This window comes from Cyprinodon tularosa, unplaced genomic scaffold, assembly GCF_016077235.1.
Source record: "Cyprinodon tularosa strain WSP-4 unplaced genomic scaffold, ASM1607723v1 ctg538, whole genome shotgun sequence".
NCBI lineage: Eukaryota > Metazoa > Chordata > Actinopteri > Cyprinodontiformes > Cyprinodontidae > Cyprinodon > Cyprinodon tularosa.
Window position 1 is genome coordinate 97,960 of NW_024039272.1, and position 14,363 is coordinate 112,322.

Here is a 14,363-nt window from a genome sequence, read left to right on the forward strand (position 1 = left end):
AATATAATATACAAGTTTCACTTTTTAAATGGAATTACTGAAATCAATCTACTTTTTTATGATATTCTAATTTTATGACCAGCACCTGTATGCACATTAACAAATCTAGCGACTTTTTCTGCTACTGGAGACTTTGGCGACAACGGCTAAAAGCAGCGAACTCTGGTCTCCAGAGCGAGTAGATTGGTGATTCCGTCCGTCACAACCCGATCTGTCCTGTGCATGCGCAACCAGGTATACATCCGGGAGTCCATAAATGTCATTATTAGTGTTGCACTGATACCGGTAACAGTATCGGTCGGGGCCCCGATCCAGCACTAAAATGGAGGTATCAGTATCGGCGAGTACCAACCAATAGGGCACCGATATCATTTTGAGAGCCAACAGTTTCTTCAACAATTGTCACCCATTCCAGGTAGGCAATAAAAAGTTCTACTGTCACGATTTGGTGTTGGATTGAGGAACCAAAAGCAGAGGCAAGTTGGCAGAGGTGAATTTAGGTGGGTTTAATGAGGTTCACAGGTACAGAGGCGGGAATCAAAAAATCCAAAAAAAATAACTAACAAACCAGAACCAAGGAGACATCAGGGGAAAACCAAACTCTAGGAGCCAGGGAGAGACGAGGTAAGCAGACAGACGTTAGACGAGGGTCCAGCAAACAGGAACTGAAGAGGGAGGCTTTTAAAGGGGACAGAGACAAAGAGAGGGCTAACGAGAGGATTGGAAACAGGTGAGAACAGAGCAGAAAACAGAGCTAAGGAAAGAGGACACAAGAGGGCAGCAGAGGACAACAAATGGAAAACCTGGAAGACAGGAACTAACAAGAAAATAACAAAATAATAATTAAACACTAAAACAAGGAGCAAAGTAAAACTGAATACTCTAAATAAACATAACAAAACCAAGACTGTGACATCTACTGGATTCACTTTGTTTTAGTCTTTTTCCTGCTTCACTAAGGTAGGCAGCAGCTTGACATGAAGCCATGCAGTCTGCAGTTCTTCATTTATACACACGCATCAATTTCAAACAGATGGTATCGGTATCGGCCGATACTGCAGTCAGGTATCGGGGCTAAAAAATGGCATCGTGTAGTGAGAGGTACCTCCTGCTCTCCAGAGCGAGTAGATTGGTAACCCCGCCTCCTGCTCTCCTCTATCTTGTCTGCTGTCATGATTCATGCAGCTATTATTTCATCCAAATGAAAAATGGAGAACAGATAAGCAGATCATGGCTTGTCTACAGTGAAAAGAAGGACTGGGTTATTTACTTTGGCCTTTTTGGAAACACAGGAAGGAGCAATCAGCTAAGTGAGCTTAGTGCTTGGAAAAAATCTTTCATTCCTTTAGAGACAGCATGAAAAGTCAGCTGAGTACAAAACATAGAGAGGAAAACAAGAAGAAAAGGGACAAGAAGAGAGGGACACAACCTAGAACAGATCATGGCTTGTCTACAGTGAAAAGAAGGACGGGGTTATTGGGTTACAGGAAGGAGCAAAACATAGAGAGGAAAACAAGAAGAAAAGGGACAAAACCTAGAACAGATCATGGATGTCTATTCTATTAACATTTCTCTATCTGTAGAATGGGGCTGTTTTATGTCTTCTCCATTCAGAGGGCCCCCTGCCTGTCTTTGCCTAGGGCCCCACATTTCCTAAATCCGCGCCTGGCTGTGCCCCAGATAATTGTGGAGCTATGTTATCATTAATTAAAAGCTTAAGAAGTAAAGCATCTGGCAATGTTTGGTGGAATCTCCAGAAGGTGGTTGGTGTTGTGGAGTTTGGAAGTTGAGGAAGAGGCATTTATTGCAAGAAATAAGGTTCAAATTTATTTAATATCTTCAGATGGAGAGATAGGTCCTCTGTCACTGCGAAAAGCTCAGCACATACATATAACTTACAAACATCCCAACACACACACTCCCCCCAGGGGAGCCGACCAGGGACGTGGCTAGACCTATTCTAGGGTGGCTGAAGTCATCCCTTCGTTGGTATTAGCCACCCCATAATTATTTTGCGATTTTTATTGTTATTTTTTTATTTATTGATTTTTTTTCCATATAACCCCAAACAATTGCAGTAAAGCACTGAAAACGAGCCACCAAGAAGGCAAGTTAATCTGAAGATAAGTTCCTGTTAGTTTATTTACAAACACAATTATTTATACAATTATTAATATCGTTAGGATATTCATTTCCTTCATTGGCTCCGCGTCCAGCGTCACGTCACGTGGTACACGGCCATCAACTGGACCATAGCAGCTGTGCAGTGCAGCAACAGCGCGCCCTTTGAATCTCCACACAGTCATCGAGCTTGATTAGGAAAGTTATGGTTGCGTGCAGATACATACGGTGAGTTTGCCATTTGATGTCAGCGGTTTACATTTTCTTCACTTTACCTGGAGTGAGGAAAGAGACAATATAGGCCTAATAGCTTGTCTGATTCAGTAGGAATTACGTTACCATGGTGAACAAAGTCAGTGGTGTGGGAAAACACGATGTTGTTGTAGCCTACTAGCATCATTATAATAGTTTTGTCACAGGAGCAGTGATGGGCAGTAGCGCCGCTACATGTAGCGAAGCTATTAGTTTAACTACATTTTCAAGTAGCTTGACCGTAGCGTCGCTGCTTTATTTATCAAGTAACTTTCCTGTAGCGACGTTATTGTTTTGATCAAGTAGCGACGTAGCGTCCACAAACGCTACAAAATCCAGGGCAAAACTAAGAAATGAAACCAGGTTTTCTATTTCTAAACAACAATCAGCCACAAAACTACTGTAAATAGCAGTTTCAGCTGACGCTTTATAAGTGGCGTAGTAGCACAGGCACACTCCGTAGGGTTAAACAAGCGCACCTTTTCCGAGGCTGTCGTTCTATTGGCTGGAAAGGTTGCTAGGCAACGATCCAACTGCAGTCTGAGAGAGCAAAACAAATCCGCAAGCAGAGCGTAACTGAGACCCGTGCAGAGCGGAGATGGAGGCAAGCGAGAGGAAAAAATATCTGTGATAATATAGAAAATATCTGTTTAAATCTGAGAGAAGAAACAAAGATTTTTGAGAGAAGAGAAAATATTTGAGAGAGAGCGCATGTTTTGAGTGTGAGCATTATAAGTTTTGAGTGCAAGAAGATGAAATTATTTTCTCTAATTGAAGTTATGTGCTCTTGCATTATGGCAGGATAATTCTCCCATATCTATGTGCCACCAGTCTGATAGGGCGACACTGTGTGATATGGTAGTGCTTCCTTGGGTTGACTATAGTTCTAAGTTGTACGTTTCATATACTGTTGATTTTGTGTTTTCATTAATACATTGTACTTAAAAATACTTCCTTTATTTGCATTAAAACTTTGTCAGACTGATGTGAAAAAGTCTCAAGGATATCCTTCTTTGCAATGATGCTATTGCCTATTGCCTACTGTCCATTTATGCAACTTGTATTTTGTGGTTAAACTTTAGATTAAGCAGAAATCTATCAAAGATAATGCTGCATTTATTGTTAAGTTCCTCACATATATGTGTTTCTCTCTGTGCCAGGTGTAGAGAAAGACATGCCAAAGTCCAGGTCACACACACACACCAAGCACACACACAGAAACAGGGTTATTGCAAAGCAGACAGGGGTTCCTGACAGGTTGTGGGTGCAGGGGAGATGGGGAAAGATGAATGGCCAGGTTAAGGGTTTATGAAGATGTTGGGAGTCTGTTGGTTAGACAACTGTCTTCTGTAGAAGGTTTCCATTATGATGAGTGGCGAACCACTTGCCTTCTTCCATTTATGCAGTAATGCATGGCACCTACCATTTACTCTTTGTAATTTAGCACATTTTAACTGGTGTAGTTTAGTTGGTGAAGTAGCATTAGTGAGGGAAGTGTTTCCCAGGTATGTTGCTCTTAAAATAATGAATTTATAGACAGCGCCTTAGAAAGTGCACTGAAAAAATTTCGGCGCGCGCTGTGCGCGCAATATCTTACCTAGGGGCTAAGCCACCCATGTCTCTCAAACCTAGTGACGGCCCTGGAGCCGACCCAACCCCGGCATAGAGAACTTTCTCACACTTGAACATTTGGAGGGAAAACATTAGTTCATGAAGGCTGTTCCCTGTTAGGTTTATCTATCTTTCACTGGCCAGATAGATTTCCTAATAACAGCAATCCTCACCTTCGAGCTATAAAGGAGGCTGTGTGACTCATTTTTATCTCTCCTGACCTTCGTTTGGAGCCTGTGAGGCTAAAAACAGACATACCTCAACATTTTTTACTCCAGAGTGTCACCCTGTGATGGCCGGACGTTTTAAATGTTTCCTTTTTGATGTTTTCAGGGTCAGGATGGGCCGGATGGTGAGGGATCAAAAGGACGTCCGGGGAGCAAGGTAGAGCAAACCCAGGATCGGTTTTTCATTTCCAAAAGTCCTCGTTGAAGAGTTTTCTACTCTTCTAGATCAGCTGCTTTCATCCAAAACTTCCACAGTTTTATGACCGACTGGTTTCTCTCCACAGGGAAGTTCTGGTTTTCCTGGTTATCCTGGTCCATTGGTGAGTCTGAGATTCCTGCAGAGAAAATGAAAAAAATCCTGAAGTCCAGGAAAGTCACGGCCTGTTCTGTTTGTTCAGGGTGAGAAGGGTGATAAAGGAGGCAGCGGTTTTCCTGGGAGGACAGGGAACCCGGGTCGATCTGTGAGTGTTTAGGTTCTGGATTATTTTACAGCAACAGCCTGAAACTTTACTGTAAAATCAGCCAGTCTGTTTGGGTTTATAGGGGAACTCAGGAAGACCGGGAGAAGAAGGAGAGGATGGAGATTCTGGATATTCTGGACACAAAGTGAGTTTAGGCCTCTGTCCCTCACTGGCAGCATCAGTCATGTAACATGACTGGTCTGGCAGAAATATCCGCTGGAGATCAGGAGAACCAAAGCTAACAGTTATTGTTCCCCCGTCTGTCTGCAGGGAGGCCGAGGTCCTCCTGGAAAGAGGGAAAAATCTGTAAGTCGTCCTTAAATCCACACTCTGCTAACGTTAGCAGAAGGAACAGGAAGGATAATAATACAAACATGTCTGCTTTGTTTCAGGAGTGCGAACTGATCACCTACATCAGAGAAAACTGTGGTAGGTGAAATCAGAGAATCCAGAACTAGAAAGATTAGACCTGCAGTTAGAATCTAAATCTCCTTTTCTTCTTCCTCCACAGTTTGCTGTCACGGTACGTATGTTTCCGTTTTACCAGCTGGAACCAAACCAGTGAAGTTTGATAGAGCTTGATAATTAAGGGCTTTATATGTGTATTCTACATTCAGCATGACATTAATTCAATTCTATTCAGTTTATTTCTATAGCTCCAATTCACATCATGTCATCTCAGGTCACTTTCCAGTTCACCAGATCATCCAGTCAGATTGATTCAAAGTTTTCTATCTAAGGAAAACCAGCTGATTGCCTCGACTCATTGACTCTTCAGCAATCCCTCACACTAAGCATGCTTGTAGCGACGGTGGAGAGGAAAAACTCCCTTTGAACAGGAAGAAACCTCCAGCAGAACCAGGCTCAGTGTGAGCGGCCATCTGCTGAGGCCGACCGGGGTTCAAGGAGACAGAAGCAGACATAGAAAAAGAAGCATAGATACAAAAGGCAACTGTCAGCCAGCTCCACAGGCGGCCCCGTCCAGGAAACACACAGCCAGGCAGACGAGCTCCGAGCCAGCTCCCATACCAGAGGATGAAGAGAGCACATCCAGTTAGTCCCAGTCAGAGAAACAGGACTACACTGGAAAACAGGCCAAGCTCCAACATCTAGAAACAAAGGTGTTGATGGCAGCAGCACAGCTGATATTTCTCTCCAGGATGGAGTCACAGCCAAACAGGAACAGACCAGATGAAGCTACTATGAGAAACAGCAGAGAGAGCAGAACGTTAGAGATTGAACAGATTCTCCCAGATTCTGCAGAGTGGGAGAATAGAGACAGAATGAAGCAGAATGATGAGAAAGGGGTCCCTATGTCCTCCAGCAGTCTAAGCCTATAGCAGCAGAACTATAGAGATAGCTCAGGATAACCTGAGCCACTCTAACTAGAAGCTTTATCAAAACCATATCAAGTGAAGACTGGTTTAATATGGAGATATGAGTTATCATTTAATAAACTGATCTAAAGTGTAATTAACAATTAATTGACAGTACTACGATGTTCCTTTGACATTCTCAGGTATCAGGAAGTGATGGAGCTCTTGTCTTGAATGGAATGAAATTGTACCCAATTGTGCAGACATTTCAGTTTAACAAGGTTTATTTTGGGTTATATGAAGGCAAATATATTCATTTTTGCCACCATCATCCACCGTTGCTGTCCAAGTTGGCCAATCTGCTTTGACCAGCAATGACTCAAGGGAAATGGATGACAAAGAAGGATACCCCGGATCCTGTACTGCAGCGTGCCTTAAGTGAAACAAATATGTCCCATGGAGAGATTAAGTTGCTTCTAGAGGTAAATATAGTTTTAGTGATGAAAGCTTTACAATCGGAAGGCAACTAAGTTAGAGGAAAGGGATAGCATCGTGTTCCTCTACTTCCCATTGTCATGTTTGGCTTCAGGTGCCTAACCCACATGCAGAACACTCAGGGGCAGGATAAAAGTTCAAAGGTTTATTGAGAAGTTGGAATACAATGAATAAACAGATCCTAAGGGGAACTCGTCTGTTCACGAGTGGACTCTGAAATGCACACAGAGTTAAGAGGTCCAGGACAGGTCACTACTGGGTTCACTGCAGAGGGGGACAGAGGAGTTAGTGGAGGTCCAGGTAATTTGCAGGATGAGTGTATGCAGAGCTGTATCTGTTCTGGGGTTGAGCAGAGCGGCTCAGGGGGGGGAACCTTGAGGGTCCAGAGGCTGCCGGCAGGCTGAGGGCCAGGCGGAGGCAGAGCTTGGTGTGAGTGTAGGCAGATCACAGACTTTGAGTTTCCCTTCCAGTTTCTTCAGAGAGCGGCAGGCAGGTCTTTGACAGGAATTATTCTCCAGGGTTCTTCAGAGATCAGACAGGCTGATTCAGGCAGAGTAACTCTTCAGGGTTTCAGGTTTCAGGCGGGTTCAATCTAGGAAGCAGAGAGCAGAAAACAGATCAGGTTCAGGCTATCACGGAGTCAGAGGTTTAGACAGGCTGGTTGGCTCAGGCTTGCTAACCGTAACCGGCAAACACTCTGGCACTGGAGAGACGTCCTCTGCCTCCGTAAATACTGATCTCCTGATGAGCAGATGAGCGACAGGTGGTGCAATCAGCTCCGGCTCCAGGAGATCTTGTACGCCCTCTGGTGGAGAAAGTGGACAGACCTCCAGATCCCAACACCCATGAGTCAATGCGGGTCAATGTATATTGTTCATCGATGCTGGAAGACGGTGGCAAACACTGTACTTAAAAATCAATATACTTATAAGATCCTTCTTTTAAATGAGAATGTTGCTTTGTTAAACTCAAAAATTTGCTCGGTCAAAATTTCCCTGAATGAAGAGACTGAGATCGAGAATGTCCTAAAATCTACACCCTTCCTTTACCGCATCCGAATGCACCATTACGCCCAGTTGCACATTTAATGACAAATAAATGATTATTTTTAACATGCGTCATTGGTTAAGAACTTTAATAATTTAATAAACTAAACTTTATAAAAACATGTTAAATTTTTGAGGAATTGTGCAGAAACTGGCGCTTTAATAAGCTGCGTCCTTCTGCTGTTCAATCAGTGGAGTCACAGCACTGTGATAAGGAAAGCTCTGTGTTTCCTGCTTAAAGTTTTTTCTCTCCCGTTCTTTTCCTGAGCTGAGATCCCTCTGGACAAACTCTTTAAATAACACTTCATAATGCTGCTGAAGACGCCCTGTTATCCAGGTCATAGTCAGTCCAAAAAAGTTAAAATAACTCCACTGGACTTTGTTTCCAAGACGTTTCTCTTCCATCCAGGAAGTTTTTTCAAATCAAAATGTCAGAAATAGCGTTTAGTTCCAGGTTTTATCCAGCAGCCCAACAAAGCCTGGTTTTAGTTTAGAAAACATGCAAATAGAAACGGATGAACGGGTCCCCCCCTTTGGAATGGGGGTCGTTTGGCTTCTTTGTTAGCCTGCAATGCCCCATACCTGTCTATGTCTCTGAAAGGGGGGTCGTTAGAGGGAATAGTTGGCCTGGCTGAATAGGTGAGGTCTTCTGTTCTCCTGTAAAGGGTTTGGGGCTGCAGGCCGCAGTTCCGCCACATTTACATCATCAGGAGCCGTTCAGATTCAATATGCATCTAATTACCAGATGAAATAGAGCATAAAGCATGAAAATAAAATATATCACACTCATCAGAGATGCTGATTATTTATAAACTAAATCCATCCTTCTGTCTTTGTGCAGGAAGTCTTACTTTCAGCCATTTAAGCCAGAAAAACTTTGAACAAAAATGAATCTAAAATTCCGATTGTCACTAGCTTAACTTAGCTTTAACCATTTTGCTCAGACTGACCAATCAGAGGCCAGAAAATGGTGACATTAGGGGCGGGCCCTCTAGCTGGCCCAGTGGGGAAAATTTTAAATCTGATTGAAAAAAACTGTCTTCGCTACTATTGTTAAGGTAATACCAGCCGCCGCTGCTGATTCCAAAGGCCCTGGGCAGATTTCATTGCCATAGCAACACACAGAGGCTGAAATCTGATTCGACAAAATATGTAGCAACCACATAAATGTAGTGGAAGCAGCGCAGCCAAGAGAAATGCTAAAATGGATGGAGAATGGATTGTTTGGATTATTAATACAGTTGGAAAGAGGAAAATTAAATGTTTAGCTTATGAATGTAGGTTAGTGTTTCTGACTGATTTTAGGCCAGCAGCGAACCGCCCACCGCTGACGGCGTCCTACTTTCCCTCTGATCCACCTGTCTATGGTTGAAAAAGGATACAATGTGGCTAATTTATCATTTTCTTCATCATGATCTCCCTCAGGTCCGATCCAGTGTCCGGCCTACCCCACAGAGCTGGTCTTCGCTTTAGACTTAACGACTGGCTTCGAGTTTAACAGGCAAAGGGAGATCATGCTGTCCATGTTGAGGAACATCACCATCGCTGAGAGCAACTGTCCAGTGGGCGCTCGTGTCTCTGTGGTGGGATACAGCAGATCCACCAAGTACCTGATCCGTTTCCAGAAGCACCGCAGCAAGAAAACTCTTCTAATGGACATAGAGGATCTCCCTGGAGAACGCAACGCAGAACAGCGGCACCTCGGTGCGGCCATGCTGTTCGTGGGCCGAAATGTCTTCAAGCGTGTCCGCTCTGGGCACATGATAAGGAAAGTGGCGGTGTTCTTCTCCGGCGGAGAGTCACAGGACCCTGAGGATATAGTTGCTGCGATGATGGAGTACCAGGCGCTGAACATCATCCCTGCCGTCATCTCTGCCAGGAACAGCCAGCAGATCAGTCAAGCATTGGAGGTGGGTTTGACTTTCTGATGCCTGCTCAGAATACTGGGATGATGAGAGGAGCTGGTCTGAAAGAGAACACAAAGAACTTTGACCTATTTTGCAAGTTCTCCCACTTAGAAATAAAATCCAGAAATCACAAAATATGAGTTTATAACTATTTATTTTTATGATACAGCTGTAAATAAGCATTCCAGCAGCTGTCTATCAGCAAGAGTTCTGACCCTCAAAGACATGTCAGTCTGCCTTCAATATGTTCCACACCACTCCGTTCATTATCCTAAATTCGATGCACTAGTTTGAGGCAGTTATCTGCATAAAGACACCTGTCTACCCCATACAATCAGTTAAAATCCAACCACTAACATGGCCAAGACCAAAGAGCTGTTCAAAGACAATAGATATTAAACTGTACAAGAAAATAACCAAGCAGCTTGGTGAAAAAATGTCCACTGCTGGAGCAATCATTAGAAAGACTCAGACTGGGGCTCCGTGCAAGATCTCACCTGGTGAGATCTCAACGATCCTAAGAAAGGTGAGAAATCAGCCCAGAAGTACCCTGGAGGAGCTGGTCAATGACCTGAGAAAGGCTGGGATCTCCGTTTCCATGGTGACTGTTGGTAATACACAAAGACGTCATGGTTTGAAATCATGCATGGCTAGGAAGGGTCCTCTGCTTTAAACCACGTAGACATTCAGCGCCTTTTTTTTTCTTCAAACCCGATTTTATACAACAGTTTCTCAGTCTAATGGCGGTGGGGAAGAAGCTGTTGCAGAACCTGCTGGGCCTGCATTGAATGCTGTGAAGCCTCTTCGTCACTGATGAAGTTACGGGCTCTGGACACGCAGCATTGGGATGAAATGTCTTTAATGGAGTGATGAGGTCCACCACCGTGGTGTCGTCTAAAAACTTCACCATGTGATTGGTGGTGAACCTGGGAGACGGGAGAAATGTGCTTGCCTGTCAAGGCCCATCTCCAGTTTGCCAGTGACCATCTGGATGATCCAGAGGTGTCATGGGAGAAAGTCATGTGGTCAGATGAGACCAAAATAGAACTTTTTGGTCATAATTCCACTAACCGTGTTTGGAGGAAGAAGAATGATGAGAACCATCCCGAGAACACCATCCATACTGTGAAGCATGGGGGTGGTAGCATCATGCTTTGGGAGTGTTTTTCTGCACTTCGGACAGGGGGATTGAACCGAAGATGGGTGGAGGCTGGGTCTTCCAGCATCACAATGAACCGTAGCACACAACCAGGATAACCAAGGAGTGGTATTAAAAGAATAGTACACCCAAAACATGATTAGCCTTCATTTTCTACTCACCCCCATGCTGAACAACACTCTGGAGTACTTTTTTGATATCTCAAATGCATCTGGAGATCTGGGAGGCTTCTTGCTGTCTGCTGACATTCAAATAATGGAGGTCTATGGCGCCCGAGGCAGAAAGGTCCATAAAAGTCCACAAAAAACGTGTCAATATTCCTCCATACTGCTCGTCCAATGTATTCCAAGTGTCCTGAGTGGGTAGCGTCCATAATTTACTTGAAACGAAGTCATTTAGAATGTTTTTAGAGCATAAACAGTAGTGTATAGGATTTCCTAAAAGCACGTTCACGAGTCTACGGAAACCGCGGCAGACCAAACCAGATGAAAGTGCGCATTCAGCGTCTGCTCTGCCGATAATGCAAGCGTAGAAGAAGAAATGTGCTGTTTACCTGTGCAAAGAAAGAAACAACGAAAGAAAAAATGTCTGAGGACTTCAGTGTTGAGGAAGAGCATGAGTTCTTTGCCGAGCTGAATGCGCACTTTCATCTGGTTTGGTCTGCCGCGGTTTCCGTAGACTCGTGAACGCGCTTCTAGGAAATCCTATACACTACTGTTTATGCTCTAAAAACATTCTAAATGACTTTGTTTCTAGTAAATTCTGGATGCTACCCACTCAGGACACTTGGAATACATTGGACGAGCAGTATGGAGGAATATTGACACGTTTTTTGTGGACTTTTATGGACCTTTCTGCCTCGGGCGCCATAGACCTCCATTATTTGAATGTCAGCAGACAGCAAGAAGCCTCCCAGATCTCCAGATGCATTTGAGATATCAAAAAAGTACTCCAGGGTGTTGTTCAGCATGGGGGTGAGTAGAAAATGAAGGCTAACCATGTTTTGGGTGTACTATTCCTTTAAACTCAGTGTTTCTCAGTGACAGCCCAGAAACCTGACTGATCTAGAGAACATGGCCAAAATCTAGTGGAATCTAGTGGCAGAGGTTTAAACCACTGCTTTATTAGGGATTCAGCTTCAATCATATTTGTCTCTCGGATCGGAATGAGCTGAAGATAACAGCAGCTTCCGTTTCCTCCCTGCAGACTGATGCGTCTGGTAGATCCATCTTCGCTCTGACACGTCCGCAAGACCTGGAGCGGGTCAAGACCTGCACCATCTGTTATGGTAAGTAGCTTCATTCCTGCTCAAGAACTTTATTTTAAAACCGTTTCTCATGTTGAATGTTTTTCTTCAGTCTCTCCATCCTACAACATACTGATTACACACTGTCTCCTTGAACACCATTTATACTCATCAAAGGTTTCTGAAGTGATCCAAATTGGATTTTTTTTTGCCCACATGCAACCTGAATCTGATCTTTTCATGACATTCAGAACAACACAGGTCTGGTTTTTTCCAATGCCGCCAAGTGTCAGAACTCAGAATATAGGACCCAGAATTCAGGCAGACAGAATTGAAGTGATTTCAAAGAAGTGTCTATTAACTCTTCAGGGATCTGAGGCTTGTCAACTTGGACAAGATGACTGGAATCTCTGTAGAGGTAGAAATTCAGGTTAGTGACCAAAAAACTGATGAGGAACGATAGCGAGCATGTGAGCCACAAACCTGGTTTTTAAGTTCAGTGTGAGCCCAGAGGAAGGAGCGGCTCCAGACGGATTATTTCTCCACAGAGAAAGAACTCCAGAGAGTTCCAGGAGTAGAATCAGAGCAGATGGATGAGCAGAAGCCAGGAGATGAGGAAGAGCTGGAGTATCTGGAAGGAAAATCAGAAGGCCGGTGTTGAGGTCCAGGCAGAGGATCAGAGGACTGAAGAGGTACCAAAGGGAAATCCAAGCCGATGTCAAGAGACGGATCAAAGGTCGTGAACAGGCTGAATCCAATGTTAGTCCAAAGACAGGTCAGGCAATATATACAGGTGCTGGTCATAAAATTAGAATATCATGAAAAGGTAGATTGATTTCAGTAATTCCATTTAAAAAGTGAAACTTGTATATTATATTCATACATTACATACAAACTCATATATTTCAGATGTTTATTTTGTTTAATTTTGATGATTACAAATGACAACAAATGAAAATCTCAAATTCATCATATCAGAAAATTAGAATATTACTGAAGACCAATAAAAACAAAGGATTTATAGAAATGTTGGCCAACTGAAAAGTATGAACATGAAAAGTATGAGCATGTACAGCACTCAGTATTTAGTTGGGCCTCCTTTGGCCTGTATTACTGCAGCAATGCGGCGTGGCATGGAGTCGATCAGTCTGTGGCACTGCTCAGGTGTTATGATAGCCCAGGTTGCTCTAATAGTGGCTTTTAGCTCTTCTGAATTGTTGGGTCTGGTGTATTGCATCTTCTTCTTCACAATACCCCATAGATTTTCTATGGGGTTAAGGTCAGGAGAGTTTGCTGGCCAATTAAGAACAGGGATACCATGGTCCTTCAACCAGGTACTGGTAGCTTTGGCACTGTGTGCAGGTGCCAAGTCCTGTTGGAAAATGAAATCTGCATCTCCAAAAAGTTGGTCAGCTGCAGGAAGCATGAAGTGCTCTAAAACTTCCTGGTATGTGGCTGCGTTGACCCTGGACCTCAGAAAACACAATGGACCAACACCAGCAGATGACATGGCACCCCAAACCATCACTGACTGTGGAAACTTTACACTGGACTTCAAGCAACGTGGATGAAGTGCCTCTCTTCTTTTCCTCCAGACTCTGGGACCTTGATTTCCAAAGGAAATGCAAAATTTACTTTCATCAGAGAACATGACTTTGGACCACTCACCAGCAGTCCAGTCCTGTTTCTCTTTAGCCCAGGCAAGACGCTTCTGACGCTGTCTGTGGTTCAAGAGTGGCTTGACACAAGGAATGCGACAGCAGAAACCCATGTCTTTCATACGTCTGTGTGTGGTGGTTCTTGAAGCACTCACTCCAGCTGCAGTCCACTCTTTGTGAATCTCCCCCACATTTTTGAAGGGGTTTTGTTTCACAATCCTCTCCAGGGTGCGGTTATCTCTCTTGCTTGTACACTTTTTTCGACCACATCTTTTCCTTCCCTTCGCCTCTCTATTAATGTGCTTGGACACTGAGCTCTGTGAACAGCCAGCCTCTTTAGCGATGACCTTTTGTGTCTTGCCCTCCTTGTGCAAGGTGTCGATGGTCGTCTTTTGGACAACTGTCAAGTCAGCAGTCTTCCCCATGATTGTGTAGCCTATAGAACTAGACTGAAAGACCATTTAAAGGCTTTTGCAGGTGGTTTGAGTTAATTAGCTGATTAGAGTGTGGCACCAGGGGCCATCAATTTTGAACCTTTTCACAATATTCTAATTTTCTGATATGATGAATTTGAGATTTTCATTTGTTGTCATTTGTAATCATCAAAATTAAACAAAATAAACATCTGAAATATATGAGTTTGTATGTAATGTATGAATATAATATACAAGTTTCACTTTTTAAATGGAATTACTGAAATCAATCTACTTTTTCATGATATTCTAATTTTATGACCAGCACCTGTATGTCTGTAAACAAAGAGCACGCTCTCTTGGGATGTTGTGGCGACCTCTACTGTTGGTGCTGGAGGCTTAAGATGTAAGAATGCAGTTCAGATAGGAGATCACATTCAAGTCGCGTTCA

The 14,363-nt window shown here is 43.5% G+C and overlaps 1 protein-coding gene across 1 annotated transcript in view; it reads left to right on the forward strand.

Moving 5' to 3' along the window:
* The window catches only part of LOC119796137 (collagen alpha-6(VI) chain-like), a 73,848-nt gene that overhangs the window by 51,402 nt on the left and 8,083 nt on the right, over positions 1-14,363 (forward strand). Inside the window, exons 24-32 of the mRNA XM_038304553.1 lie at positions 4,318-4,368; positions 4,496-4,531; positions 4,610-4,672; positions 4,755-4,817; positions 4,943-4,978; positions 5,065-5,101; positions 5,184-5,195; positions 8,955-9,439; positions 11,802-11,883. Of these exons, the coding sequence (XP_038160481.1) occupies positions 4,318-4,368; positions 4,496-4,531; positions 4,610-4,672; positions 4,755-4,817; positions 4,943-4,978; positions 5,065-5,101; positions 5,184-5,195; positions 8,955-9,439; positions 11,802-11,883 (865 nt within the window). The remainder of the gene's footprint in view (positions 1-4,317; positions 4,369-4,495; positions 4,532-4,609; positions 4,673-4,754; positions 4,818-4,942; positions 4,979-5,064; positions 5,102-5,183; positions 5,196-8,954; positions 9,440-11,801; positions 11,884-14,363) is intronic.